Raw genomic sequence first — 26,550 nt, 5'->3', positions numbered from 1 at the left:
TTTCTGCCTTTTTTTTTTTTTTTTCCCTTTTTTTTTTTCCCTTTTTTTTTTTCAACACGTTCGTTGGGCGGGTGGCTCGACCGGTTTTGTTCGCTGGAAACTTCCTCCAAAACCTACCAGACTTGCGCCGCATGTGCACACTTTGCCTGCCCGATCCGCTTCCATTACCCCGTTGCTTGATAGATATATATATGGTTTAACAGAGTATGGACTTTGCTGTCTTTGGAATCAAATTTAAATGACCTCTGATGATGCCCTGTTGCAGGTACTCATTCTCTACAGGCTGTCACTGTACATGCCGAAGGCAGTAACAATACAATAACACCGGGCCAAACGCATTCCACCATGCCCCCCAATGAATGGACCTAACCCATGGCTTTCCACTTTTATCTGCCAGGGCTACTGGTCTAGAACGACGGCAGATAAAGAATTGGGTAACCCGCAATCACGCCCACACAAGGTCACTCTCTTTCTGCTTTCTCTAACTGAGATCGAATCCCGCCCCGGAGTTGATCGCGTACATCAGTTTCTCGTGAAGAGTCCTTGCGCTTGTATAGCGCGGCAACTTCAAGAGATTCGCACAGGTGCTGGTGCTAGGCAGCCGCTCTTCGTCAGAACTTGAATCTCGGATGCTGAATCGCGGATTTAAATGGCTGAATCCCAGAAGCGGGGCTCGAGGAGTTGAGGTGACGAATTTCAACACTTTCTGTCGGTCAGTGTTGGGCATTGATTCCATCACCTGCCAGAACAATTTCACCGTCATGTGCTCCTCCATGTCATCACCAAGCGTGTACACGCCGCTGTACACTGTATTGCGCCGTAGGTCTGCAACGTCGATCTCTCCCGAATCGCCGCCGACGAGTCTCTGAAGTTCCCCTTGGTTGAACATGGAGAGCCAAGAGGGCTGAATTATCTGTCCAACACCTTGCAGGAACGCATTTGTTTGCAGGTAAGGCTGAGCTTGAAGTCTGTGGCGTGCAATATACGAGATGTACACCAGTCGATTCTGGTTTGTCACGGCGATGTTGGACCCATTTGGCTTGAGTTCCCTCGTGATAGTTTGCGCCTTCTCTGGATCGTCGGGCCCTGTGCCAGGAACCGTAACTGTATCTGTCACGGTAAAGTTGAGAGAAAAATCTTCCACGTTGCCAGGATAGTTCTTGAGTTGTAACTACACATGGAAAATTAGTAACATATCAATCTATAATCGAATACCTGGTTGAAAACGTACCAAACCCTGATATAGGCTCTCATCCAAGTCCCGAATATCATTAAGATTGGCACGGTAAGCTGACTCCTTTGAAGCCAAACTCGAACCACCAGTCAGGGCCCATTTTAAGAGAAAGAATCCTGCAAAATTAACATCAACCAAAATGCCTTCATAAAGGCATTTTCCAATAACCCGACCGAGAAACTCGTAACGTTTTAACAATTCTCTGATCTGCTGGTTCCATTCTGCGCTCCTCTCGGGGACTCCAGCTTGTCGAAGGAGGGCCTTGCGCTGTTCCACCGCCGTCGGATTAGGATATAGCAAATGCTGGTCATTCTCTGAGAAGAGGCTCAACACCCCGGAAGGGTCAAACGCGTCGTTAATGATGCTCGTTAAAAATTCTTTTGTCACTCCTCCACCGTCAATGCCTGCCTCGACCGTATCAAACTTATCAATGAACGTAATTTGGATAGGTTCCTTTAGGCCCTCTCCCAGAGGATAAAACTGTTCAAAGGCATCTTCAAAAAGGTTCTCTCGCCGTATATTTGCATGATGTTTGGCAAGGATGTCCTGTGCCATCAGGCGCCCATCTAAGTTAAGAGACATCGAGTTCTGAGCCACAGACAAGCGCCATGCGTCAGGATCAACGTACCCCTTCCGTCTCCGTATTTGATCTCTGTAAATGAACTCCCTAAAAATCTGTACTCGAGTAGTGAATGGAATGAAAAATGGCATATTGCGTAAAATCTCCAATCGCGGAGCGACTGCTTCCAGTTCCTTTTTACGCGCAGCTTGCTGCTGTCTTTTCCTGAGGAGCTCGGTTCGACGAACCTGCTGTGCTCGACCGGTACCTACCAGTCCAAGGGAATGTCCGAGATCATCGTCTTCTAGAGCTTCATTTTCTAGGTCGGATTCTTCGTCGTCTTGCAGTTGATGTCTATTCTCCTCTTCGGCCACAACAGTGGGAATAAACCCTTCCATATCAAATCGATCGGTCATCAGCCAATGGCCATCCGGCAAAAACTTTCGACGAGAACTAAGTCAAAAGTTAGTAGGTGCATTTTGCTTCTAGGAAACAAAGAGCAACTTACTCTCTCTCATGGACCATCCTTAAAAGCCCAGTCACTAGTCCTTTAAAGTACTCAAGGGGTATTCCAGTTACACCCCCAAGCTCCTTGCTCTTCGGCTTCACGTTTGAACTCTTTTGTGTTAACATGACCGCAGAGGCATTGAAATAATCGCGTATCCCAACGCGCTCCGTTTCAACTTCGTCAGATGCTAGATCCGCGGCACTCCAGTATAAAGTAAAGGCTAGATTTTTCAAGAAGATCGTTAAATATTTCACTTCTGCAAGCGGTAGAGTGCTCTCCTTCGTCCATGATGTATTTCCGTTGGAGACAAAGCCATCGAGTGATCCGCCGGAGAAGAATTCTTCATCATCTAGGACCTTTAGGAGAAACGTATAGAGTTCGAGGAAGAGAAGAATAATAGTCCATTCCTGTTCACGTCCCGGCCAACTTGTACTGGGTTGGTCAGCTACACCTCGCCCGTTCGTGGAGGGCGTCTTCAACATCTCGAGAATTTCGCCAGGTCTCTCAACCACGGTGCGATAAACCTTTGTTGATTTCGTTGCATTCCAGAAATACTTGATAGCAGGCATTCGAGAAGATATCAAACCTCCCCGTTCGGTGGTGGACGCGGAACCTAGGTATAACCACATCCGAATCTCATCACCTCTGCGAGGGAAAATCCTGAGAAGGGTCAACGCATATGTGGCAAGACTCTTTGCTTCGTCTTCGGCTTGATCATCCATTCCGGGCAACCCATCAACACCAGCACGGGACAGTAGTTGGGTGATACTGTTCTGATTGACTAGACTGAGGAGCTCATACCGAACAAAAGGTGGAAGTGGGTTGTATCCTTTGGATACATCTTCCTCTTCAACATCTATTCTCTGCGAAATGTCTGTGGCAACAGAACTTAATAGGGACGACATGGCCTTCACAAATAAACTCTCCGGGGCTTGCTCGGAAAATGTGGATCCTAACGCGTGCCTGTGGAAGAAGATAAAGTATGCAAGGAGCCAGATTCGACCAACCGTGTCGTTTGAGCTGAGAAATTGTTGAGATTGGAGTATATGAGAGTCCAAAACGGACGCCAGGAGCTTGTAATTTACCCCGACGGCAAGCTCGTTTAAGGAACCTAGGTGATCCTCCAGGGAAGGGATTGTTAGATAAGTCCGGGCAAACCATTCGTACGCCTCAAGTGTGTCTGAAGTTATAGGCTGTAAAATCGCGAGAACAGCTTGAGTGATCAGTCCCCGTGTCATATTGGTATCTCCGGACCTTGCCCAAGGACTTGTAGTTAAAGTTGCCATAACCTGATAGTACTCCCGAGCCTTGTTCGCCATGGGCCTGGGTACGAGCTTCGTAAGGAACATGAGCAGACGGAGCATATCATCTATGATAAACGCAGGAGAACCAAGTCGTGATGTGGATATGACACGAAGTGTGGTCGTTGCAAGCCGGGAGAGTAGAACCGCCCATTCTCCTTCGACAAGAAGTGAGGGCATCTCCTCCACAGTTCTCTGGAAAGCCCGAGAAAAATAATCCAGCCGTACAGCATCATCCTGATCACTAGCATCAATAAAGGCCAGGAGAATCTTAAGCTGCCTGACACAGTCGGAAGCTGTCGGGTATTGTGTTGGAGGCCCGCTCGTCAATCTCCCCGCAGCACAATCAGGCAGCCGGTAGCCCGGGTTTCTCTCCTGTTCATATTTGTCCCACTCAATTCTCCAAGAAGCACGCGTGGTTTTTCGGGCTATATATCCCCTCCATGTGCGCTGGATAGTTCGACTAGAGTTCAGCCGCTCCCTATCCAGCTGCCTTCGAAGGCGTTCCTGTTGCGCGATCGCAAGGGTGGCTTGGGATCCATGAGCGGAAGGAGGATGGCGCTTTGAAGGAGAATGGGCTGCGAACGGATTTACCGAGGAGCGGCTCGAGAGATTTACTTGTCGCGGCCGGCGAGAGTTGCCAGTGAATGATTGGAACATGTCGGACTCGGGGCTGTGAGCGTAAGGGGCGAGTTTGAATTGGAGGCAACAAGATCCGGTTCAGTTTCTTTATGTCATTTCTATCTATTATTCAGATTAGCGTACCGATTTATTAAATATTAGAGCACACTCTTTGTACATCTGGAAAAGGTGCTGGAGTTTTGAAGCTGGACGAGCTTACAGTGGGATTGCATCCGATTTATGACGACGATGGGGCGTGCCCCTTCGATGCCCACCGTGAGGCAGTTAGCTGAGCTCGCCACAACTTCACCAAGCCCTGCTGAACTGGCAAAACGGAGCCCACCACCGATGACTGGATTCACTCGTAAATAGAATACATGAAAGGCTCGGATACGTGTCAAAAATATGATTCCAATTACATAGAATGTAAAGCGTGGTTTCCGTAGTATGCTTTTGTATGCAGTATGGTTAGGAACATGTCTTCATTTGACTAAAAAACTACCCATCACAAGGCGCCATAACCAAGACCCATGATAATATATCCGCAAACGCTAATTTTCGCCATATGCACTCAATGACCGTTTTTACTGTACAAAGTGAGGTTAAGAGAAGTGTCGTCGACTTCGGAAATGACCGTCGAGGACGCTTCATTGAGCCGGGAAGAGTCGGGCATTTTCTCTCGCGACGTGGAAATGAATGTTGACTCGGTATAGACGGATTATCACCCGCTCACTTCTCCTTCTCGGCATTCGACTGTTCGTTGAATTCTTCCTCTCGCCGCTTGAGTTCTGCCACCTCCTCGTCATTCTCTTCCACCCACTCTTGCAAAAAGTCCTTCCCGTCGTATGCTCTTTGGGCATTTACTTCTTTGCCACTGGGCAATTGCAACCTCTTTGTGTAGATACTCCGTGTCGGCTCCATGCGTCGGGTCACGAAAGGTGTAAGCTGTGGTTAAAAAAAAAAGGCATTAGCCCGAGTTCAATGCAGTAACTTCAACTACCATGGGCAATGCACCAACCTTGAATTCGGTGAGGCCTTCGGGGACAACGTATGTTCGCACTTTCGTCCAATCGATCACGTATCTGCCCTTCTTCCGACCGAAAAAACCCATGGACCCCGTGCGGTTACCCTTGTAATAGCCGGGGCCGACTTGTTTGGTAGTCAGACGCAGGCGCGCCTGGAGGCATTGAGTGGGTTTAAACATGATCGTAAGAAAGGATTCTGATCATTCGCAATGGACAGTCGAAAAACCGGACCGTTATGAAAGGATGACGGCGGCGAGTGGCGGGTCTGATAAGGCGAGATGAACCGAACGAGGATTTCCAGCGATCAGTTTGGGAACTTTTTGCGGACAAACCTTCGGCCAATCAGCACGCGGGAACCTCCGAGCTGCAGGGATCAGTTTTAAGCTCCACAAGCGCAAGACCGTCAAAAATAAAAAATATCGAGGTTGTTGCTGCACGACTCGGAATTCGTGCGATCTCTCCGTGCTTTCTTTCTTTTTTTTTTTTTTTTTAAAGAGCCGCATGAGAGGACATATTTAAACCATGCCAGGAAGACGGTCGAACGTCCTGAATAACCTCAAGAACGATGCCCCGAAATCCAAATCCGGCGGTGGAAAACGCAAACTCGGAAGAGGCCTTGATGCACTAGCCATCGCCGAACGTGAATACCCCCAGAAGTCTGGTGTCAAACTACACCGTCTCGGGGACGACGACGATGATCATGATTCCAGACGCAAGCGAGGATTCCGCCAAGACGCCGATGATGATGAAGCTCCATCTAAGAGAAGAAAAACAGAGGAGTCGGACCTTAGCGAGGACGGTGGAAGCGACAGCGAGGGCAACGAGTGGAGGATAGGCCAAGTGGATAGCGAAAATGATAGTGAGATTGCCAGTGATGAGGCTTTTGGGTCGAGCGACGAAGAGAGGTTCGAAGGCTTTACTTTTCGTGCCAGCTCGACAAGGAAAGGCTCAAGAGCACCATCCAAGCCCGGACGCAAAAATCAGAGTGTCGACCTATCTGAGGGCGAGCGGGATGGCAAAGAGAGTCCCTCCGAAGATGAACTGGAAGATGAACTGGAAGATGATCTTGGGGATGACGCGGTGGATCTGGCCGCTGCATGGGATATGAACGCGGAGGAGTCAGAAGAAGAGAAACGGAAATCTGCCGCAAAAGCGCGGAAAGAAAATGGCAAGGAGGACGCAGAGAGTGACGATGAATCTTCTACAGGCACGGAAAGCGACGGTGAAGAGGACGATGAATCTGATTTATCTCTATCCGAAGATGACGGTGCTACTGATACGCGCGGCCTGTCGAAGCTTCAACGATTTGTTAATGCACTCAAATCGGAAGATTCAGACGAAAAGAAAGCCGGTCAAAGCACTTCCATTACCCTCCAAGGCAGTGAACCGACAGAGTTTGGCTTGATATCAAGTCGAAAGCTTACTGTTGCCGATTTGCTGCCTACGATCTCCGACTCTCGTATGAAAGGCTCCTTAAAGCACCTTCATGTTAGGACTGCTGAAAAGAAGAGCAAAAGCGGTGGGATTCCGGGGAAACTTGATGTCCCTCTTTCTAAACGCGAACAAGACCGCCTCGATCGGACTGCTGCTTACCAAAAGAGCAAAGAAACATTAGACAGGTGGATTGACACCGTCAAGGCAAATCGACGGGCGGAACATCTGTCGTTCCCGCTTCCAGAGACCGCATCCATACAAAATGCCAAGGTGACGGATTCAAAACCGAGGACTGACCTCGAAACTACAATCCAAAATATCCTGGTTGAAAGCGGCCTAGCAAGTTCGAATGGCAAGGATGCGGAGGATCGTATCCAAGAGTTCGAAAAGTTACAAACGAATAAGCTCTCCATTGAAGAGCTGCAAGCCCGTCGCAACGAGCTTCGGAGAGCGCGTGAATTGCTTTTCCGAGAAGAAGTACGCGCAAAGCGAATTAAAAAGATCAAGAGTAAATCTTATCGGCGTGTTCATCGAAAGGAGCGAGAGAGAATGGAACAACGTGAAAGGGATGCTCTAGCCGCGGCCGGAGTAGATATGGAAGAAGAGGATCGGGAGCGAGCTGATCGGTTGAGAGCAGAGATGAGAATGGGCGCTAAGCACCGTGAGAGTAAATGGGCAAAGAGTGTGAAGCAAACGGGACGCGGAGCCTGGGATGAGGATGCACGTGCTGGCATAGCTGAGCAAGCTCGCAGAAGAGAAGAGCTACAGAGGAGAATAGAGGGGAAGCGAGTTCAGGAGGAAGGTTACACGGGCTCATCGGGTTCGGAGTCGGAAGAAGATGATATCGATCCTTTTGACAATGAAGCTGAGTCGGAAGATGAGGTCCGAAGGCTGCAGCGAAAACTGGAGAAATTGGAGGGTGATGGGGCTGCAGAGGAAGAACTCACAGGGCCGCATGCTAAGTTACTTTCCATGAAGTTTATGCGAAACGCCGAGGCTGCTCGAAAGGCTGCCAACGACGCCGAAATCAAGAAACTCAATCGTCAGTTCGCTGGGGAAGAGTCAGCATCAGAAATAGAAGACGATGATGGAGGCCGGCGGCGTTTCGGCAAGAGTGATCAAGGCACCTCCAACAAAGAATTGCCCGTGGCGAAACGACAAGAGTTTGAAGAGCCTACCTCTGACGATGAAAATCTACCTGAGGCTGATGATGACATTGACATTCGTGTGGATGGTAAAACAAACGGGAAAACCAAACAACGGGCGCAAGCGGCTTCGCTCCGCAACAAGCAGCGCGCACAGACCAAATCTAAGCCTAATGATGCAGACACGGACATAAATCCATGGCTATCAGAAGGCACAAAACGGTCACGGAAGAAGAAAGGAGCGGTGGATGGTAGCATGGATATTACCCTTATTGAAAACACTGGCGCAGCCAAACAGGAAGTGGAATCAAAACAGAATGGTTCTCTCAAAGAAAAGGCTGCCACCCAACAACGCCAGAAGCCCGGTGGACACGAGGACGACGTTTCCGATGACGAAGAGTCACGCGTCCCGATCTTACTTCAGAACGAAGAGCTCGTCAAGAGAGCATTTGCCGGCGACGAAGTCCTGGAGGCCTTTACCAAGGAAAAGCTTGAGACTATTGAGGATGAAGGGGATAAGATCGTTGAAGACACTCTGCCTGGATGGGGCAGTTGGACAGGCTCTGGCCTCACGAAAAAGGAGAAGAGAGAGGCTAAGGCCCAGCGGAGTTTTAAAACCGTCGAGGGGATAAAACCTGCTAACAGAAAAGACGCAAAGTTGGATCGAGTGATTATCAACGAAAAGCGGGTGAGAAAGGTGTGTGCCCGGTTTTCCTTTTCTTATCTTCTGGGTTTTTTTTGGTACTGATTCTCCAAAGAACACCAAGTATCTTGCTTCTCAGCTACCCCATCCGTTCGAGTCCAGGCAACAATACGAACGATCTCTTCGTGTACCCATAGGTCCAGAATGGACTACCAAGGAAGTCTTCCAGGACAGCACTAAGCCCCGCTTGATGGTGAAACAAGGCGTTATCAAGCCGATACAAAGGCCTCATGTGTAAATAGCTATTACGGAGCATTGGTATACTTTATATGCAAGGTAAAAGTGACTGCTTGTTTTGGGCACGATCATTCGGGAGGCTATGGGGAATGTGTCGATCGTTTTAGCGTGAGATTGCGATCTGGATGGGCGATTAAGGATGATGGGCGCGGATGATGCGAGGAGCGACCTTTTTGGGCCTTCTACACGCGCGACGTGGCCGGGGTGCCGTAGTATTTCAGGCCAACCACCTTCAGGCTCGGCTTGATGGAAGGTCAAGGCTGAACATGATTATATCAGATGATTCGTTGCTTTCACCTGTACGGACTACTCGATGGAAGAGAACGGGCTGCGGGTGGGATGAGCTGGTTTTCATTTCGCTCCAAGCCCAGGGACCCGTCTGAGGGAATCACGTGGGACGCCAGGTCTGGGCGCCGGGAGCCGGTACTATCGTACTCCGTAGAACGGGGCAGATCACCTCACAATCCTCAGGACCTTTAACTGCTTCCGCGTGTCGACTTGGCATCAACCGATGGCTGACTCGATCTCGAGTTTGTCCGTTGAGTTGTTGGACTTTTCCAACAACCCTCATTTTCCTTTTCTCGAGGATGAACGGAGAGCGTTCAGGATGATCTCAGGCCCACGAAGGTGGAGCCGCCGCCCAGCTAAAAGTGGATGCGAGCGTCAGCCGGGACCGGAAATCCAGCTTCTGCGCCCATTTCCATCGATGCTAGACGAGGGGCACCCATCACCAGACTGGCAGCAGTGACATCCTGTGCCAGTAACTTGTAAGGCTTTATGATTGCTTTCTCGCGCGGCGTTTTCCCCATGTGGCAACACCACGCAGGATTCCTGGTCTTTATCTCGCAGCACTCCTTCGAATACCCAGAAAACATATAAATTGAGCAGGCCGGCACCTGGGATGCAGATCTTCGCAACTGCAAACAACAGTGCTACTGTTTCGAGTTCATCACAAGGCCAATAGCTCATCGAATATTTCCCAAAGAGGTAAGTATTTTTGAATCTCAATTGTTCTCTGTCATGTGTGACGGAGCTGGCCATGTTCATCTGAACCGTTTGTGCTTCCAGCACAACGCTCTTGCTCCTCTCTTGCCGGTTTCCTTCTGTATCAGATTTCCAAGTTGCTTGGTTCTACACTCCTTCCGCGTCCCCGTCCGCCATCCCCCACAGCATGGAGCCCAGGGGTTGGAAGTATGGTTTCTCCTACGCCTCGTGGCCTGGTGTCTGCTGCCACCGTCAGCGCAGCCCCACTGCGCGCCGTGGTGGTGGGGGGGTGTGTGTATACGTGGACTCGCACCCTCTGCAGCCCTTATAAAGCAGGCGCCCGCAGTCTCGTTTGGCCCGCGAAGGGCAAGTGCACCTCCCCCTTTGCTGCTATTGCATCTGATTTCGGCAATTCTGTCTGGCGGCGCTTCGTTCTCTTCTTCCTCTTCTGGCGCTTTCTGGCGTGCGGGCCTTCGCGGGGCTGTGTGAAACATAGTCCAGCTTACAAAGATGTGGCTCTCCCAAGCCGTGCTGATATTTTTAGGGATACTCCTTAGTGCAGAATCCCGCCCCTTGTCACTGGATCCGGCCACTCGGGTCGGCGACGTACCGTTGACAGCCTTATTTCGTGTGCCACCAATTGCCAACCGGGCAGTTTCCCTGCTGGAGACATCGACGGAAACTTCCGCAGTAAGACATTACGCCACATTGATTCCATTCCGTGTTTCTAGAAAAGCAGTTGTTGACCGCAATGACAGCCTTCCGCCTTACAAAGATCGCCGGTCGGGGATATATCTCCAACGCCAACAACCCAAAACTGGGCTCGACCAGCTCAGGCTCAGCTTGGCTTCTCATCACCCCGCCGGCAACCACCAAAACCAGAAAACCCAACTCCCCGTGTTCCAAGCCGCATTCAAGCCGCGATCAGCTATTTCAACACATCCTCGGATCGTACCCTGACCACGACGTTAGGACCAACAGGCCCGACACGCCCAACCTCACCAACTGGAACTGGAATAGGTTCTTCCACCTCGCCCACATCCCAGCCAAGCATGGCTTCGCAGAATGTGTTTCTCCCTGTTTCCAAAGACCAGATACCCGCCAATATCCCAAAAAGGGATGGTCATCCTGTCCGCAAGGATCACATTGTCAGTTTCTCACTTTCATTGGGTCTGAATGATGCTAACCTAGGACATATAGACGGATGCCCCCGGGCCGATATCCACCAACAAGTTCTACGCCAATTTCTTTCTAGGCAATCAGAGCGGCTACTCGTTCATCCAGCCGTACTCAGTCGGATGGTCCAAGGGTGCAAACCCTACGGGGAGCTTTGGCTTGGCCATTTCCCATAGTGATGCGAGCCAAACGGTGTTCGGTGAACGAAGTGACGTTATTCCTGGCAACCCAGTCAGGTTCTACGCCAATCCTGTCGGGATTCAGTCGATCATTTTGTCGGCTGAGGAACTTAAGAACTCTACTACTCTAAGCCTTTCAAACCCCCAAGCTTTCTCTGCAAATGTCATTCTAAGACCTCAGAAGGATTCGGACGCGAGCGCATCCTTTCCACTGGTCCAGGGCATGGGATTTGTAACGGGTCTATACGACAACTTACAGCCCGTAATCCAGTCACAGGTGTCGTTTAAGCAGGTAGATGCGGCCGGCAGCCCCAAGGATGGTATCTTCAAGTACAAGGCCTCCCTCCAGGATGGCGCAAACTGGCTCCTGTATGTCACTCCGGAAAATGGAGCGGATCCCAAGTTGGTTCTTGTGTCCAACAACACTATTCGAGGTTCCAAGGGTTTTAATGGCTTCATCCAAGTTGCTAAGGACCCTGGGAACGGTGACAGCATTTACGATGGATCCGCTGGTGTTTACCCGACTGCTGCGAATATTGCGGGTTCAGTCACAGGGAATCAGGGAACTTACCAGTTTTCTTGGACCAAGGCTGGAAAAAATGCGGACAATACGCCATTGCTTATGTTTGCGCTGCCTCACCATGTTGAAGCATTCGACGATTCTTCAAAGAGACGCAAAACCGATTTGAAACTGCAAACGACCACTAAGGGCCAAGCTACAGCCTGCGTGGGTGACTCGTGGACCATGATCGAACCAAATCTGCCTGTTGATATAGGATTCGAACCCTGGAAGCCAGGAATGCCAGGAAAGCCTTCGCTGTCAGCAGGCGCAAAAGAGCAGATAAAGGCCGTCGCTCTTTCCGAGTTGTCCCAAGACATGGAGTCCCAGACAAATCTGGACAGTATGTACTTTAGTGGGAAAGCTTTGGGGAAATTTGCTGGCGCAGTATACACTGCACAGGAATTGCTACAGGACGCCGGCCTCGCGTCACGAGCTCTAGAGTCTTTGAAAAAATCATTTGCGAGATTTGTGGAAAACAAGCAGAAACATCCACTTGTCTATGACACTGTGTGGAAAGGTGCGGTTTCTTCTGGCACATATCAAACTGGGGATATATACCTCGATTTTGGAAACACTCTTTACAACGATCACCATTTCCACTACGGGTATTTCATTTTGACAGCTGCGATAATTGGACACCTCGATCGGTCATGGCTCGATACCAATAAAGTCTGGGTTAATATGTTGGTCCGCGATGCATCAAACTCCGTTTCTGACGAACTTTTCCCGTTTTCACGAGGCTTCGACTGGTTCAATGGGCATTCATGGGCCAAGGGACTGTTTGCCTCGATCGATGGCAAGGACCAAGAATCTACCTCTGAAGACACCATGTTTGCGTACGCTCTGAAGATGTGGGGTAAAACTAGTGGAGATGCTAGCATGGAGGCTCGAGGAAATTTGATGCTGGGAATCCTCTACAGGTCACTCGACAGCTACTTTTTGATGCGCAGAAGCAATGTTAATCAGCCAAAGGAATTCATTGATAATAAAGTCACTGGGATTGTGAGTCACTTCTTTGCCTGAGGAAATCCTTGCAATAATTAACTAATAGTCTTAAGCTGTTTGAAAATAAATGCGACCATGCCACATACTTTGGAGCGAACTTGGAGTATATTCAAGGGTGAGCATGTACTCCATTTTAACTCCAAACCGCAACTACATGCTAACTGTATATTTCCTTAGCATACATATGCTTCCTCTCCTCCCCGCTTCGGCCTATACTCGGCGGAGTGAGTTTGTGAGAGAAGAATGGAATGCAATGTTTGCTCCCAATGCAACCAAGCCTGCTGATACCGTGGAAGGTGGGTGGAGGGGAGTTCTTTATGCCAACCTGGCAATTATCGACGCAGAAGCCTCTTGGAAATTTTTCACCCAGCCAAATTTCAATATGGGTTGGATTGATGGCGGTGCTAGTCGAACGTGGTACCTCGCATATGCAGCTTGTAAGTGCAACCGTCACATGTGGGAATTCGGAAGATACCCACATATGTTGTCCCTGACTGACATGATTTTAGGCCTCGGCGGAGGACCAAAGTATTAAGTCGCACCACTTTTTTCTCCAGGTGCAAATAAGAACATATATTTATCTTATAAATTTAGGGAGCATCTATTAAAACACCTGGGACAATATTTAACGTGGTCACTCAATTACCACATATTTTATATTTCGGGCTTTTATATGGTGGCTTTTTCGTGACTTTTCCTTTCCTTCCCTTCTTATGGCAATATGGTTTTCCTTCTATTGATTTATGTATGACGAGATAACCTGATTACTGTACGTCATGTATATATTGTATATATTGCTACACGATATTCTACGTCGATCTGAATCCAAATGCGTGAGGATGAGTGCGGCATGTGAATGTACTGCTTCTATGGCTCGGTAGGCTCGACAACAGTCTACCAATTGTGGTAGAAGTGTGTGATCTTTACAAAGTGCGCCCTAAGGGGACGATAAGGTGGTTGGGATTGTACGGAGCTTTTCCGTGGTGTCTGGCTAGGAAAGCAGAATATCGTCTCACCCTTCTGAGTTCCAGGTCCACCTTAAGCCTCTGGAAATTGCTTTCTCCAATTGGTGCTGTTACCGAATGTCCTGGGTAGGTAGACAAGTTCCCCCCCCTTGGTGCCGACTTGAAACCATGTTTACTCCGTATTCTATTTATCTTTACAAGGGACATCAGCCACCAAAGCTTGTAAACATTGACCATCCTGTAGCCAAAGCGGTAGCCATCCCAAATCCTTGTGTCTTATTGTTAAATTTGAGCATTATCCGGGCCATCCTCATTCTGGAGGAAGATCACCAGGGTTTCGTGTCCGTGCAGGCAGAGTCTCACAGAGTAAAGGTAGTGGAAGAGGTGCAGAGTAGTCTTATGGAATCAGATTCTCTTCAAGCCAGGTTTGAGGCAATATTTCCAAAACTCGTAATTCTTTGTTCTGGGTCATCTAGGGATCCTTGCATCGGTAAATTGTCACCTAGTGATCGGGCGTTTGCCCAAAGTTGTTTCCGCGCGTGGCATTGAAGGAGTTGTGTTGGCGAGAAGGTACTCCATAGATAATGATGTACCAACTAACTCGTTAAAGATGAGGAGGATAGAGGGGCCCTTGGGCTTGGCATGGAGTGCCTCATGGGGTTGGAGAGACGAGAACAGTTCATCGAGGCAAGTCCACGGAGTACACTGCAGCTTGCGACTTTGATATTCTCCGCCCTTCGTGCTTCCAGGCGTTCCAATCGTTTCCAACAGTCTTGGACGAGATCAACGACATGGTTGCAGTGCACCTGACACGCTGGTTGTGGCTGAGCCCTTCTGGGAGGCGGCCGCGGGCTACGGCTTGACTTTTGAGGGTTTGATGAAGCCGGTGGCTTTAAACTCCTCGCCCGAGCTTCGTATCCATACGGAGTACGGAGAAGTATCCTGTGTCGCTACTACTAGATGCACTTGAGACAGAGTACTCCATAGGTATGTGTATATTCCGGACGATGGCCGTGGTGATACTGACAGCTCCTCCAAAAATTTCGCAGGCATTCCAGATCTATTCATTTTTCCCGGAGATACGGCGCAGCCAGTCGCTCATCGATTGCGCCTCTGGTTGGGCGGTCAACGCGGATCCTGGCGATCTCAGAAGCAGCTCAGCAAGGGGGCTTGGGTGGCTCCAATCAGCGGCGGCTCCGCGGCGGGCGAATTGGGGCTGTGCAGGCCAGCGCACTCAAGCCACGTTCTCGCGCTTGTGGCCGGGCAGCACTTACATATGTATCATGGCGGTGCTGCTCTATGCTCCCTGGCAGCGCGGTCGCTCTCGATGGATGTCTTTGACCCCTTCCACCCTCCTCACCCACGGTCGCATCCGGAGCAAATTAGTCATTGCAACCCCCCGCTTCTCAATCAGAACCGGCTTGGTGAGTTGGAACACAAATCCTGGATAATGGGAACTTAGTTAATAATGGTTGATGAGCTTGTACTCAAGAAGCGCTCGCCCGTTCTCCCGACCCACTCTAGAGGCAGTCAGCCCGACGTCCCTGCTTGCACTTGAAATTGGCTTGAACCAGGAGCTCGGCCAAGTAGCGAGGTCCAGCTTGAAGCTTGATCCCGAAGACGGCACTTTTCGAGCGCGGAGAAACAAAGAGCCACTAACTAGCCAACTTATCTGGTTCGGACTCAACCACCAACCACCAACGACCGCGTCCACACACTTCAGCTCCCTTTTTTTTTGCAAATCAATCATCTAGCCCAAATCATGGGTATGTCCAAACTGTCATCTTCTTTCCTATCAGTGACCGTTGTCTCCCCACCTGCTATGGGCATGGACTCGATTTCTCTTTAAATCAATCCCGTTTCATCACCATCAAATTAGTTAGCTACGTCATATCAGGGGCTTTGGCTGTCGTCTTCCGTGCTGGAGTCACGGAACAATTCTAACATCAACCTTGCCATTCCTTTCATTTTCCTTGGTTATTAGATTCACAAGACGAAGGACAATAATTGACGAGTGTTTTTTCTTTTCTTTTTTCTTCTTTTTTTCCTTTTAATTCCTCTCTTTGGAGGGATAACAGAGGCGCAATCCGAAACGGATACGCTGTTCAAAGTCAACTCACCTGCTCCTACCTGACGTTATTGGCCGTTAGCTAGGGCTAATTTCCAATCGCAATTTCGCCGTCACGGCTCCTTCTTTTCCTCTACGTTCTGGAGCGCTCTATTTCTGATGCCGACTTACCACGAACCTGATCCGGCGCCCGGTAACGGGTCGATCGGCCCTAACGAGCACACTGGCCTGCTTAACGGTCACGATTCAAGCCCCCCGCCGTCGGTTTTCAATAAACTAATGTGGTATCGAAGTGACCGTCGGGTCTGGGTGCGTCTGCCATCTGAGGCATTTTATCTGAGTTACGCTACCTTGGTTAGCAACTATGTGAATATCTTGTTGGTTTTAGTGCCTCTGGGTATGGCTTCAGGGGCGGCTGGATGGAATCCTACTGCTACCTTTATTCTTAACTTTTTCGCCATCATTCCTCTTGCATCGCTGCTGAGCTTTGCGACGGAGGAGTTGGCCGCAACTCTTGGTGAAACCCTTGGTGGACTTCTGAATGCGACTTTCGGCAATGCAGTGGAGCTTATTGTACGTGTCCATTTCGTGCTCTCAGAAATTCCTTTCGGGGTTTTCGCATCGTTGACTGACCTCCTTGCCCAAACTAGGTCAGTATTATTGCGCTTCAAAAGAACGAAATCAGAATCGTGCAAGCTAGCATGCTCGGCAGCATTCTATCCAACATCCTTTTAGTCTTGGGATGCTGCTTTTTCATTGGAGGTATCAAGCACCATGAGCAGACATTTAACTCAACCGTCGCTTCAACAATGTCTTCTCTGATGGCAGTAGCTTCGGCGTCGTTGATTATCCCCGCGACACTTTACGCCGCTCTAGCTGGATCCAAATCTGATCCTCTGGGCAACATCTTGATTTTGTCGCATGGAACGGCGATAATCTTACTCATTGTGTACATTATGTACTTGTACTTCCAGCTAAAATCCCATTCGGATCTCTTTGAAAGCCGATCCGGAGCCGCCCTGGAATCTCAGGATCACCAAGTGGAGGAGACGAACGGCAATCCACAAATTCTCAACCCATGGGCCGCTGGAGTTCTTCTACTAGTGGTCACAGTGGCCGTTGCAATTTGTGCGGAGTTCCTCGTTGGTACTATCGATAATATTGTTGAGTCTGCAAACATTAGTAGGACATTTATCGGTCTCATTCTCATCCCAATTGTGGGCAATGCTGCTGAGCACGTTACTGCCATTGTGGTGGCTTACAAAAACAAGATGGATCTTGCAATTGGAGTTGCCATTGGCAGCAGTCTTCAAATCGCGCTCTTCGTTACACCTTTCTTGGTTATCCTGGGTTGGATCTTCAATCGCGATATGACACTCCACTTCCAGACATTCGAGACGGTTGCATTCTTCGTATCCGGATTGGTGGTCACCTTGCTCATCCAGGATGGAAAGTCAAACTATCTTGAAGGGGGTTTGTGTCTCGGAATGTAAGATCAACGCCTCTCCTTCCCAATGATATTCCTCCCGGTTTTGCTATCTTCTTCATCTCTCGCATTGAACTTTAGAGGAAACCTTGTGAGCTAACTATCTACAATAGGTACGTGATTATTGCCCTTGCCTTCTACGTCTATCCGGACGACGCCAAGGATATTCCATCTTGGTTCAAGACGTTTGCTTCCCCAGCTTAAACTTTTTATAAATACTCCTTCTCATAGCCCTAGGGGCGTCCTGTCACCACGACAGAGATTTTAGTATCATTTTTTCGTTATCATAACACTAAATCCTGACCTGGATACCCTTCGTTTGCTTCATTATTTCCTTGGACGGTGAGGTTTTCTGATTTTCTCGGTATTTCATTTCTTTTGCCCTGTGGGTGTGGAAAAGAAGTTCTTAGTAGTTAGGTTAAGATTGGGATAAAAATAGTGAAAAGGTTTGGTGTAACTGCTACCTATAGCCAGGACAGAATTTCAGGTTTCCTTTTTTCTCTTTTTTAATTATTATAATAACAATGCACATCATCCACCATACATAAAATATGCATTTCTGTGTGAATAGCATTTGGTATCATAAATCTTATTCCATTGATGTTAACTAGTTAATCACGACAGCTCAATATGCAGTAGTTTTGTTGATATCAGTCAGATAATCACAGAGCGTGATGACAAGGACTCATTTTTATGGAGCCACCACATGCAGAAGTCATGTCAATTGTTGGCACCTTTCAAATCCCCTCAGAAAGAGTGAGAAAGTGAAAAAGAAGCAGAATGACTCAATGAGTACATCTTCTTTGTCATAGTGAAGCAGGTTGAATTCCGACAACCCTAACTCTGCTGTTCTCTCCCCCAAAAAACTATGTGTGATAACCCGGATAGGTATGAAATACACCACCAAGTATGTTTAGAAAAATATGAATGAGAGATGATCTCACCCAACCCACCCTCAATTAGCACCTAAGCCAATCGCGACCGGATTTGCGAAAGACAGATGTGCTGTGGAAGCGACGCTATTGATCAAAGGAAAAAAGAGATAATTTTGTTCAATCATATTGAAGTGTATGATTTAGCATGCAAAGCTGACTATAACTTTTTAAAGGGGGGCTAAAGCACTTGAGGCCAACTTAACAAAGATACGGGCTTTCATATCCATATTTCTCCAGGAGCAGACAACAACATACCAGGAGGGCCGCATTACCCTTCCTCCCCCCCTTTCAGGCGACTGTTCACAGCCGCTGAGCGGTCAAACAATCAAGAAAATGGAGACATTATATGTTACTCAGATGGATGAGTGAGTGATAAAGATCTGGACCGGATAGATGTGCTTGCCAACTCAGCAAAATGAACTGATTAGAATTAGCATATTGTATACAATATCAACTGATAGGCATGAAACCATCCGCAGTGCCATCAAGAGCTATTGTGTGCAGTTTTCCATAAAGGTACAGTGTTGCTAGTCTACACAAGGGAGGTATGGCCAAAGCCGTTGCGGGCTTGGAGGGCATGACCGACATCAGGAGGAATCATAATATACGTCTTGAGAGGATTGCCAGTTTTAATAGAAACTTTGCAATTTTCAAGCTTCCCTCTGGGGCCATAGCGAACCAAGTCAGCGGAGGCTCCGCGATAGTGTCGAAAGTTTTGCTACGGTTATGGTTCTGGGTTTGTACCACGTTGAAAATCTGGTGAAGAGGCGCGTCATGGGAAAGGAGTTTCAAGAAAGAAAGATTGGAAAAATTCAAATACAGCTTGTGGCTGCGCGTAGCTGGCACGATGAATGATGGGTTGATAGTCAATTCCCAGGGTATTATGATAACTACTCCATATACGGAGTAGAGTCTTTCTAAAGTGTTATGGAGGACTCCACAGAGTAGCCTGAGTACAAAGCCGTCGTGTACAGATTAAATAGGCTTAGCCGGGTGTGCATTAACTAGTTACTTGGACATGCAAAAATCGTGGGTCGAGCTAATATCACGTGATAAATTTGAACTTTTGATGGTAGAGTTCCAAAGAGGCGCTGCACATTTCACTTCTTGCTGTCTGGGGGTGAAAGAACAGGCCTTTCTCACCTGTCGTTACGGAAATCTGGACTCTTCTACAACTATATCCCAACTTTCTTTTGTTGGAGTTTTGACTTGGACGTCGCCAATGGGCCGTCGATGATATCTGAATAGCCCAACGTCGGAATTTTGATTCAGCTCGAATTCGCGAACACCGAAGCCCCAGATCACGAAGTCAAAAAAAGAAAAAGAAAAAGGAATGCCGCCTCGAATTAAATTGCTGGCGGCAATTCGCCATGCTTCGTCCTACCCGATATCTGGCTCTGCTCGAGCTCGGAATGGTGTGATTGGAGGCTGCGGTGGAACCAAGTGCACGTCTCCGTTTGCCGGATTAATATCTACTACACAGGCAACATCATATCAAAGACGCATGAATTCGACGTCGAGTGACAGCGGGAAGGATGGTGCCGATGAGGCACGGGGCCCAAACCAGGATCAGCTACCTCATGTCAGTGAAGAGGCGGCGCAGACGGCGAAGATATTGAACAAGAGATGCGGTGATGTTGGGGGACCGGAATTAGAGCAGGGAACGCCGGTGGAAGAAGTGAGTACCGCCTGGCTTTGTTCCTATGAGCATGTGCTGTCCTTTTGGCTTCTTGCCCATCGAATCTTCAGCTTACGTCCCATTGCCATTGAGCTAGATCCTAAAACGTGACAAAGACGCCTTGAAGAATATGCCTAAAGTTCTCCGAGACGAAATTGCGGCCAAAAATAACAGCGGATCTCGCTCTTTCTCAACCTACACTCGACAGAGACAACAAGATATGCAGAATTCAGTAGTGGAACCATCCGCTGCTGCTGTGGCTGAGATGATTGCTGCAGCTGGGGAGATTGCAACGCTTGAAAAGAAAGGATATAAATTTGACCCGCCATCGACAGACTTGCCTAGATCCGAAAATTTAAAACGGCGATATGAGCCTCTGGTGGACCAGTTTACAAAGATGCTTATGAAGGATGGGAAATTGAGTCTTGCCCAGAAGGTCTGTTCTTCATCTTGCGTGTATCATTTCTCTCCACCCTGTCTGATGATTGCGGAGTGGCTGTTCCAGACAATGACTGAACATATTTTTGTCAATGTAGCATATGAATATGATCTTAGATCATCTCCGGACCTCACCTCCGCCAGCCGTCAATCCCACCCGCCCTCTCCTCCCAGGCCCACCAACCCCTCAGCTACCTTTAAATCCTGTCCTTTATCTCACCCAAGTCATCGACTCTGTTGCTCCACTCATTAAAATCCGCCAATTAAAAGGTGCTGCTGGTGGTGGTATGTCGCTGCCCATTCCTCAGCCACTATCGCTTCGCCAGAGGCGTCGAACGGCTATCAAATGGATTCTTGATGCGTCTGAGAAGAGACGGGATACGCAGTTTGCCATGAGAGTCGCGAACGAGGTTGTGGCTGCTGCGGAAGGTAGGAGTTCAGTGTGGGAGAAGAGAAGCCAGGTGCATAAGCAGGGCACTACTGCCAGAGCGAATCTCCGGTATGCTCCTGGTGCAAGCAGAAGGAGGTAGTATGCGGATCTGGATGTTGTTCACTCAGTATCTCAAGCATGTATATTATTCATTACTTTTTATTGTCTCTATAGGCATTGCGGTGTTGGTTGTAGTTCAAAGCTCAATTGAGACGATCCCTTTCCCATTGCATCAGCAACAACGATCCCAGCAGTTCCAATCAAACAGTTCTCAATCCGATGAAAGCCCGGAAGCTTGATAGCACCGTGCGGAGCACGGAAGTACAGCCGTGACTTGTTTCAGAGGCTTGTATTTTTACTGTTCCTTACGAAACCGTACGTGGGTTACCAGAACGATCTAACTTTCCGCTCCACCCCGCAAGCCCAGGGCAAATTGTATAAAGAGGAGGCGATTGCGCCCTTCCCTTTCAAGCTTCCTTTTGACACGCTTCCTAAAGGCGACCTTCACAGCACGCCCTCGAGGGCTTCTTTTTTCCTACCCCAACTATTCAGCCTGGTCAGCCACAATGGATCCCACTGTCGTTCCGAGCCAACTCGCCTTCCTGTTCCTCAGGGCGGTTGAACGATTCAGCGTTCTCAAACCACCATGGTGACAACCACTTATCGTATGGGGGATTGGATGGGGCGATAGGTGCGCTTGGAGGAGGATTTCAAGGTGATTTAATTTTGGATTCGGAGGATTTCGGGCATAATTTTTATCAAGATCTGGCGAATGTTCCGATTACTGCTGGTGGAGGACCGAATCGAGGTCCGGGAGAGCTGCGTTCTGCACCCGCATTGGCTGATGGGCCCGCAGAGCATTGTGTTACGCCTATGCCCGCTTGGGCACAGTTTCCGAATGTCGATAGCGGGGGAAGCCTTGGTGGGCAGTTTATGCCAAATGCCGAAGTTTCTGGACCAAGCGTTGATAGATCCAGCGCCTTAAAACACCCAGCAGCTGTTGCGGATGCGAACGGTTTAATAAAAAGCGGAGAAAGTTATCACAATTTTAATCCGAAGTTTGCAGTTGATTTTCAGAATGGTAAGCTTGCAACATTTCAACGCGGCTCCATGTTAAAGATTCCCTCTTCTGATTGTTTTGACAGGCTATTTTCCCAACAACGGGCCTGTCCCTTCTTCAACAAGTTATGATTACTCGCTCTCTTTGCTTAGCCTTTCATGTCAGCCTCAACAGGTTAAGGCTCACCAGTCTTTATCAACTGAACTCCCTGTTCAAACTGCAGCGCTCAGTGTTTCTTCTGATACACCTCAGCATAATTCGGGGTCGTCGACGTCGTCAACTACACAGAGCCCACCTGATTGTGTTTCGCGAACAAGCAGCTCGCGTCGAAAGAAGCCACGATTCGATTCATCAGACCCCGCTGATGCTGCGGCGGATCGACGCCGCCGTAACACCCTTGCTGCCAGGCGATTTCGACAGAGACAGCATGATCGTATTTCGCAGTTGGAACAGGCGCTTGAACAGGTTGCGAAGGAACGGGATGAATTGAAAGTGCAAGTTGCGAAGTGGGAAGGTGAAGCCACAGCGTTGAGGGAAATGCTCGGGAAGAGGTCAGGAGGGAGTAGTGGACTAGGCTAAGACTCCTGCTCTGTCGGTGACGGTGCTATTAGCATGTTTTAAAACCTTAATATGATAATCTTCAATTGTGTGACGGAGGGGTCAGATGATGTCGGCTCCATATTTTTAGAATTCTCCAGACGGTGCTCTTCCTTTTTATTCACCTTTCTGGAGAACTTGCTTCACAAAATTGAGATACGCCCACTTGTATACGTCGCTCCCCTGAACAATGCTGTGAAGGATGATGTGATGCATCGCCCAAAGACAGCATAGGGGGAAACAGGTTGTAAACACAAGATGGTATAATATCACAAACCTATTAGCACTTGGAGATGTTGTCTTCATGCCTCCTTTGGTGAGATGTGTTCCGGCAGTGTAAAATAACAGATGCATATCGGATTGAGGATATAGGGATAGGTTGACTTGCCTTCTCAAATAGTTGACTGCCTGGGTTGTCTTGGACTTAAGTCCCTCACATTCCGATTCAATTTCAAACCTAGCTTTACACTCGTTGCCAATTGAATCTACATTCATTATTTATATCTATATTGTCTACTCTTCAGATGAGATACCCATGTTGTACAAAAGTTGTGCTTGGTGAGGATGAAAAAGGGTTAGCATCTGGTGCTAACAATTTGTATAAATGAGTAACCATGAGTAGTTAACGCTTCTGTTACCTCACTCTGTCTTCCTGTTATCAAAAATATACACAGTCGAGCATGGTTTGTTAAGTTCGCTGCTTATTCCCACGGCTGAGAGAGGAGTAGTCAAGGTCCGCTGTATGTTGGTGCCGAAATTACAATACGTAACCGTTGCCAAACTGTAACATGCGGGTAATCAGGATCGACAAGCCTCAGCCAGTTGAAAACCACTAGCGGCTCCACTTATGCACAATGAGTAATTCTTGCTCATGCTTGGCTCGCTTGGACGATAATGATTGGATGCTTGAGAAGCAAGCCTGGCTGCTCTCTCTCCGCTTCATTCTTTCGCTTGTCAACTTCAGCTCCAGGTTGTAAGCGATGAGAAATTCAATTCTCAACCATTTTTGGGGGTGCCATCTTGGAAGACTACATGTGAAATTTCAGCAGAAGCTGATATAGGCTATCTTCGGTACTATATAATGCACCCGGTTCAACGGAACAACGATCAGATCAGATGTGCCCGCATCCCACTGGCACAGAGCTATGGTGGGGGGGGTCCTCAAGGAATGATGATTTCCTACTCTGTACGGAGTACTTGTGTGCTGTCGCAAGTACATTGGATTTCCAGTGGGGTCGCCTCATTTGAGGATGTGACCGACTGTTGAGAGACCCGCATGGTTGGAGGGAGCGTGTCTTTGCTGCACAAACAGTGTTATAACCGAGGAATAGCTGAGAGCAAATGTATAGTTAGCTGAGAGCAAATGTATATTCTTATTCGAGGGGTACTGATACTGGCTTTTGCAGACGCCCTCGAAATTATTGCCTTGGTCGATTGATCAAAACCTGCATAACAGTGGACATACTCTGCGGACACCTTCGAATGGGCGAGAATCGGGTGGATTTTCGAAGTTGGGAAGGCAAAGGTGAGAAACACAACTGTTAGGCCGTCATATAGCATTGCAGTTCCTTTTCGCTCCGTCATCCTAGAGGATTTTGCGTCTGTGTGGGTGATAGGTTGAAAGTCGGAGATTGTTTCATATGTCTCAACCGAGGTTATCTGTCCATCTGTGAATATCGATCTGTGGAAAAAGGAGACAATAGTACAGGGGCCAAAGAAAGAAGGGAAAAAAGGGGAGGGGGGTTCTGAATTTATCATTGTCAACATCCTCAAATGGTGAAGAGTCCCGTTTCGGTCCGAGACGGAAACCATTCCATTACATCGGGCGCTGCATTGGTTTTCTATTTTGGACGCAATCACGGATTTCGGCCTAGACTAAAGTCGACATGGCTCGTGGACGAGCCGTCAAGACAATCATACCACTAGGGCTACATCAACTCCTAAGGATTCGTGGAAATTTGTGGCCCATTCAAGATCCGGCATGCTCCTACGAAGTGCAGAGTCATCGTCCCGATATGCAGATGCCTGAATCCGTACGGTCCAGACATATGGCAAACAAGCCATCTGAGCTACTTCCAGGGCGTTATAGATACTATTTATGATGAAACTGCAGCAAGATACTCATCTTCACCGTTCTGTATATGTGTAGGAATCGGGATGAGTTATAAATATATGCATGCGGGGTTCAAAATAGTTGCCAAGTTTTCAATCTGGGAGGCAGTAACATAGTCGATGCCCTTGGAGCCGTTTGCGAAATAGCTAACAGCTATGTAGCGGTGGGGAGCAGTTTGATGGGAGTGAATTTCTGGAGGCTCTTAGAATTCCCGATTTCACCGTCGAGATGTTCAAGATCTTCATGGCAGCACTTCTCTTCAATACGGCCACATCAATGATTGTGTAGATAGCCATGTGTATGCCCACCAATTCGGCATCTCTACATTACTTGGAATCAAGGAATACGGCTGCGATCCATGACCCAGCTTTTCATTAACTATTGCCGATCTACAATCCTTCCTAGATGACGACCTTGAGCAGTATAAGCCAGGATAGAAGTTTCCGGCAAGATATCGTTACCCAACTGGCAGCCGTTCCGGAAGTCCTTAGTTGCGATATGTGCCTGTAACTTGGGCAGGGCTCGGGCCTCATCAAAATTTCTAGGTTTTGTGCGCCGCGGTTCGTTACCGGCCTGGGATTGGGGCAATATTATATTAACTACGGAGTATCCGTAAACGTGCTCATATAAGACCTGATATTCAGCATGTCAAAAAAAAAAAAAAAAGAGAGAGAGAATCCAGTCAAATACTGACGCTCCAAAGGTATCATTTGACGTTGAAAAGGGGTATATTTCCCAAATAGTTACCTACTGCAATTGGACTAATCATTGAGTGGGAATCAGGAGCAAACGAATGGATAGTACCTTGAACAAAACTGTCACACGGTGGGGATCCTGTCTACAGTCACAGACAGTACTAATCGGCTGCAGATGTGCGCTGTTTGCTACCACTGGACCGAGACTTGCATTTGGCGGGTATACCCTTGGGCAGTTTTAGGCCGTGGATATGGGCGTCGGGGCTTTCAAAGTTTCACGGCATCAAACGCAAGCGGTGGCTTCTTTGTGAGCTGGGGGATGTTGCCGTCATTCTCATTTCAGCACCCGCGATTCCGACTGAAACATCCTTTCCCTATTCCATATGTCACGGATATAAGCGGCTGGGGACAGGGTTATTTTGGACTCATGGATGTCAAGGTCCATGGCACCTGAGGAGATACCTTAGGGGCCATGGCGGTGCCTACAGCAGTTCCTGTCCTGAACAGAGCGCTTCCAGTACAGTTCTCAAAAAAGAGACTTTTTTTTCCTTGCGCATCAGACTCAAGTTTGCACGACTGGAAGCCTTGAAGAACGAACATCGGGATTTTCTGCAAGGAAACTTGGCGCGCAGGCATGATGTCGCTCATATTCGAACTCAGCACTTAAAACAGTTCGGTATTATGTCTTCAATGACGTGATTCAATGGCTGATTGTGGGAAAAAAAAAAAAAAAATCAAACGCAGACACCATGAGAGGCGGTCAACACGATTAGGGTTATGTCGCGAGAATTCAATCTGCATGCACGCTCAGGCCAGACGAATACGTCTTCACTTTTATAACACTTTTGAAGGGATCCATGGAAGTGCCTGCATCTACGCCGTATTCAACACGCAGACAGTGGAACAGTCAAAAGTTTCAGGGCTGTGAGGAGAAGTCTTTGATTCGTTCGGTTGACAATCGCTGGGAGCTTCGTCCAGGCGAGCCTCTTAATTTTACCCAGAAATGGTAGTAACTTATGCAAGCCCGAGCAATCGGTGTGTATGTATGATTACGCCGGAATCTTTGCTGGATGCAATTAATGCTGGTCTCGGATTTGTGCCTTGAGGGAATTGGGATCGCGAACTTGCCGTCGAAGCGTTTGTCGAGCGGCGGATATTCTCCCATGGATAGTGAATAGCGCCACCTGGCGTATGTTCAGCCAGCGCAGTCGAGCAAACGGCCTTGAGCGGAAATTTGTAGGTCCGAAGACCAACGCAGGCGAGTGGACCATTCGGCATGCAAGGATGGCCCTGTTGCTCCAACCGTCCAGCGAGTCGCGAACCGAAGCCGTGGCAATCGAGCCCTTCCTTTTCATTTCCCAGGCATTCGTTCGGTAGCACTTGTAAAGCGGGCATTTGGTGCTTATTCTCCG

At 48.4% G+C, this 26,550-nt stretch overlaps 12 protein-coding genes across 12 annotated transcripts; 8 read left to right on the top strand and 4 right to left on the bottom strand.

Moving 5' to 3' along the window:
- Positions 1-218: 218 nt before the first annotated feature.
- On the bottom strand, positions 219-4,368 carry CIMG_04992 (IQ and HECT domain-containing protein). Its single transcript, XM_001245550.2, has 3 exons — positions 2,302-4,368; positions 1,232-2,246; positions 219-1,171 (listed from the first exon to the last, which is right to left on the bottom strand). The coding sequence occupies exons 1-3, from the start codon at positions 4,260-4,262 to the stop codon at positions 482-484; spliced, it is 3,666 nt and encodes a 1,221-aa protein (XP_001245551.1). The 5' UTR covers positions 4,263-4,368; the 3' UTR covers positions 219-481.
- Positions 4,369-4,662: 294 nt separating this feature from the next.
- CIMG_04991 (MRP-L27 domain-containing protein) lies at positions 4,663-5,526 on the bottom strand. Its single transcript, XM_001245549.2, has 2 exons — positions 5,242-5,526; positions 4,663-5,168 (listed from the first exon to the last, which is right to left on the bottom strand). Exons 1-2 carry the CDS (start codon positions 5,425-5,427, stop codon positions 4,953-4,955), a joined length of 402 nt encoding a protein of 133 aa, XP_001245550.1. The 5' UTR covers positions 5,428-5,526; the 3' UTR covers positions 4,663-4,952.
- Positions 5,527-5,770: 244 nt separating this feature from the next.
- On the top strand, positions 5,771-8,768 carry CIMG_04990 (small nucleolar ribonucleoprotein complex subunit Utp14; the record flags this gene model as incomplete). The annotated part of the gene is made up of 2 exons (XM_001245548.1): positions 5,771-8,524; positions 8,586-8,768. 2 exons carry the CDS (start codon positions 5,771-5,773, stop codon positions 8,766-8,768), a joined length of 2,937 nt encoding a protein of 978 aa, XP_001245549.1.
- A 662-nt stretch (positions 8,769-9,430) lies between these two features.
- On the bottom strand, positions 9,431-9,808 carry CIMG_04989 (uncharacterized protein; the record flags this gene model as incomplete). Its single annotated transcript, XM_001245547.1, has 1 exon — positions 9,431-9,808. One exon carries the CDS (start codon positions 9,806-9,808, stop codon positions 9,431-9,433), a length of 378 nt encoding a protein of 125 aa, XP_001245548.1.
- Positions 9,809-10,203: 395 nt separating this feature from the next.
- CIMG_04988 (endo-1,3-beta-glucanase) lies at positions 10,204-13,496 on the top strand. The gene is made up of 6 exons (XM_001245546.2): positions 10,204-10,441; positions 10,510-10,899; positions 10,952-12,670; positions 12,727-12,788; positions 12,851-13,110; positions 13,183-13,496. Exons 1-6 carry the CDS (start codon positions 10,262-10,264, stop codon positions 13,206-13,208), a joined length of 2,637 nt encoding a protein of 878 aa, XP_001245547.2. The 5' UTR covers positions 10,204-10,261; the 3' UTR covers positions 13,209-13,496.
- Positions 13,497-13,806: 310 nt separating this feature from the next.
- Positions 13,807-15,392, top strand: CIMG_13409 (uncharacterized protein; the record flags this gene model as incomplete). Its single annotated transcript, XM_001245545.2, has 5 exons — positions 13,807-14,128; positions 14,249-14,297; positions 14,440-14,565; positions 14,668-15,062; positions 15,163-15,392. 5 exons carry the CDS (start codon positions 13,807-13,809, stop codon positions 15,390-15,392), a joined length of 1,122 nt encoding a protein of 373 aa, XP_001245546.2.
- An 8-nt stretch (positions 15,393-15,400) lies between these two features.
- Positions 15,401-17,396, top strand: CIMG_11453 (calcium/proton exchanger; the record flags this gene model as incomplete). The annotated part of the gene is made up of 4 exons (XM_004446079.1): positions 15,401-15,404; positions 15,789-16,279; positions 16,357-17,195; positions 17,306-17,396. The coding sequence occupies 4 exons, from the start codon at positions 15,401-15,403 to the stop codon at positions 17,394-17,396; spliced, it is 1,425 nt and encodes a 474-aa protein (XP_004446136.1).
- Positions 17,397-18,082: 686 nt separating this feature from the next.
- On the top strand, positions 18,083-18,982 carry CIMG_04986 (uncharacterized protein; the record flags this gene model as incomplete). Its single annotated transcript, XM_001245544.2, has 4 exons — positions 18,083-18,099; positions 18,301-18,492; positions 18,589-18,643; positions 18,764-18,982. 4 exons carry the CDS (start codon positions 18,083-18,085, stop codon positions 18,980-18,982), a joined length of 483 nt encoding a protein of 160 aa, XP_001245545.2.
- A 267-nt stretch (positions 18,983-19,249) lies between these two features.
- CIMG_04985 (30S ribosomal protein S7) lies at positions 19,250-20,928 on the top strand. The gene is made up of 3 exons (XM_001245543.2): positions 19,250-19,805; positions 19,903-20,241; positions 20,342-20,928. Exons 1-3 carry the CDS (start codon positions 19,461-19,463, stop codon positions 20,771-20,773), a joined length of 1,116 nt encoding a protein of 371 aa, XP_001245544.1. The 5' UTR covers positions 19,250-19,460; the 3' UTR covers positions 20,774-20,928.
- Positions 20,929-21,165: 237 nt separating this feature from the next.
- Positions 21,166-22,385, top strand: CIMG_11452 (uncharacterized protein). The gene is made up of 2 exons (XM_012358460.1): positions 21,166-21,754; positions 21,819-22,385. The coding sequence occupies exons 1-2, from the start codon at positions 21,547-21,549 to the stop codon at positions 22,310-22,312; spliced, it is 702 nt and encodes a 233-aa protein (XP_012213883.1). The 5' UTR covers positions 21,166-21,546; the 3' UTR covers positions 22,313-22,385.
- A 1,265-nt stretch (positions 22,386-23,650) lies between these two features.
- Positions 23,651-24,437, top strand: CIMG_04984 (uncharacterized protein). Its single transcript, XM_001245542.2, has 2 exons — positions 23,651-23,673; positions 23,737-24,437. The coding sequence occupies exon 2, from the start codon at positions 24,217-24,219 to the stop codon at positions 24,430-24,432; it is 216 nt and encodes a 71-aa protein (XP_001245543.2). The 5' UTR covers positions 23,651-23,673; positions 23,737-24,216; the 3' UTR covers positions 24,433-24,437.
- A 1,715-nt stretch (positions 24,438-26,152) lies between these two features.
- Positions 26,153-26,533, bottom strand: CIMG_11451 (uncharacterized protein; the record flags this gene model as incomplete). Its single annotated transcript, XM_012358459.1, has 1 exon — positions 26,153-26,533. The coding sequence occupies one exon, from the start codon at positions 26,531-26,533 to the stop codon at positions 26,153-26,155; it is 381 nt and encodes a 126-aa protein (XP_012213882.1).
- Between the last annotated feature and the right edge of the window lie 17 nt (positions 26,534-26,550).

The sequence above is a fragment of the Coccidioides immitis genome (assembly GCF_000149335.2).
Source record: "Coccidioides immitis RS genomic scaffold supercont3.4, whole genome shotgun sequence".
Classification (NCBI taxonomy): Eukaryota; Fungi; Ascomycota; class Eurotiomycetes; order Onygenales; family Onygenaceae; genus Coccidioides; species Coccidioides immitis.
This window is presented reverse-complemented; position numbering and strand designations above follow the sequence as displayed.

Coding starts and splice junctions, on each gene's coding strand:
- CIMG_04991 (XM_001245549.2), bottom strand. CDS start 5,427: ATGTTTAAACCCACTCAATGCCTCCAGGCGCGCCTGCGTCTGACTACC. Junction 5,169..5,241: donor AAGGCCTCACCGAATTCAAG/GTTGGTGCATTG, acceptor TTTTAACCACAG/CTTACACCTTTCGTGACCCG.
- CIMG_04992 (XM_001245550.2), bottom strand. CDS start 4,262: ATGTTCCAATCATTCACTGGCAACTCTCGCCGGCCGCGACAAGTAAAT. Junction 2,247..2,301: donor AGGATGGTCCATGAGAGAGA/GTAAGTTGCTCT, acceptor CTTTTGACTTAG/TTCTCGTCGAAAGTTTTTGC. Junction 1,172..1,231: donor AGAGCCTATATCAGGGTTTG/GTACGTTTTCAA, acceptor TTCCATGTGTAG/TTACAACTCAAGAACTATCC.
- CIMG_04985 (XM_001245543.2), top strand. CDS start 19,461: ATGCCGCCTCGAATTAAATTGCTGGCGGCAATTCGCCATGCTTCGTCC. Junction 19,806..19,902: donor AGGGAACGCCGGTGGAAGAA/GTGAGTACCGCC, acceptor CCATTGAGCTAG/ATCCTAAAACGTGACAAAGA. Junction 20,242..20,341: donor AATTGAGTCTTGCCCAGAAG/GTCTGTTCTTCA, acceptor TTGTCAATGTAG/CATATGAATATGATCTTAGA.
- CIMG_11452 (XM_012358460.1), top strand. CDS start 21,547: ATGCCCGCTTGGGCACAGTTTCCGAATGTCGATAGCGGGGGAAGCCTT. Junction 21,755..21,818: donor TGCAGTTGATTTTCAGAATG/GTAAGCTTGCAA, acceptor TTGTTTTGACAG/GCTATTTTCCCAACAACGGG.
- CIMG_04984 (XM_001245542.2), top strand. CDS start 24,217: ATGGCTCGTGGACGAGCCGTCAAGACAATCATACCACTAGGGCTACAT.
- CIMG_04988 (XM_001245546.2), top strand. CDS start 10,262: ATGTGGCTCTCCCAAGCCGTGCTGATATTTTTAGGGATACTCCTTAGT. Junction 12,671..12,726: donor ATAATAAAGTCACTGGGATT/GTGAGTCACTTC, acceptor AATAGTCTTAAG/CTGTTTGAAAATAAATGCGA. Junction 13,111..13,182: donor GTACCTCGCATATGCAGCTT/GTAAGTGCAACC, acceptor ACATGATTTTAG/GCCTCGGCGGAGGACCAAAG.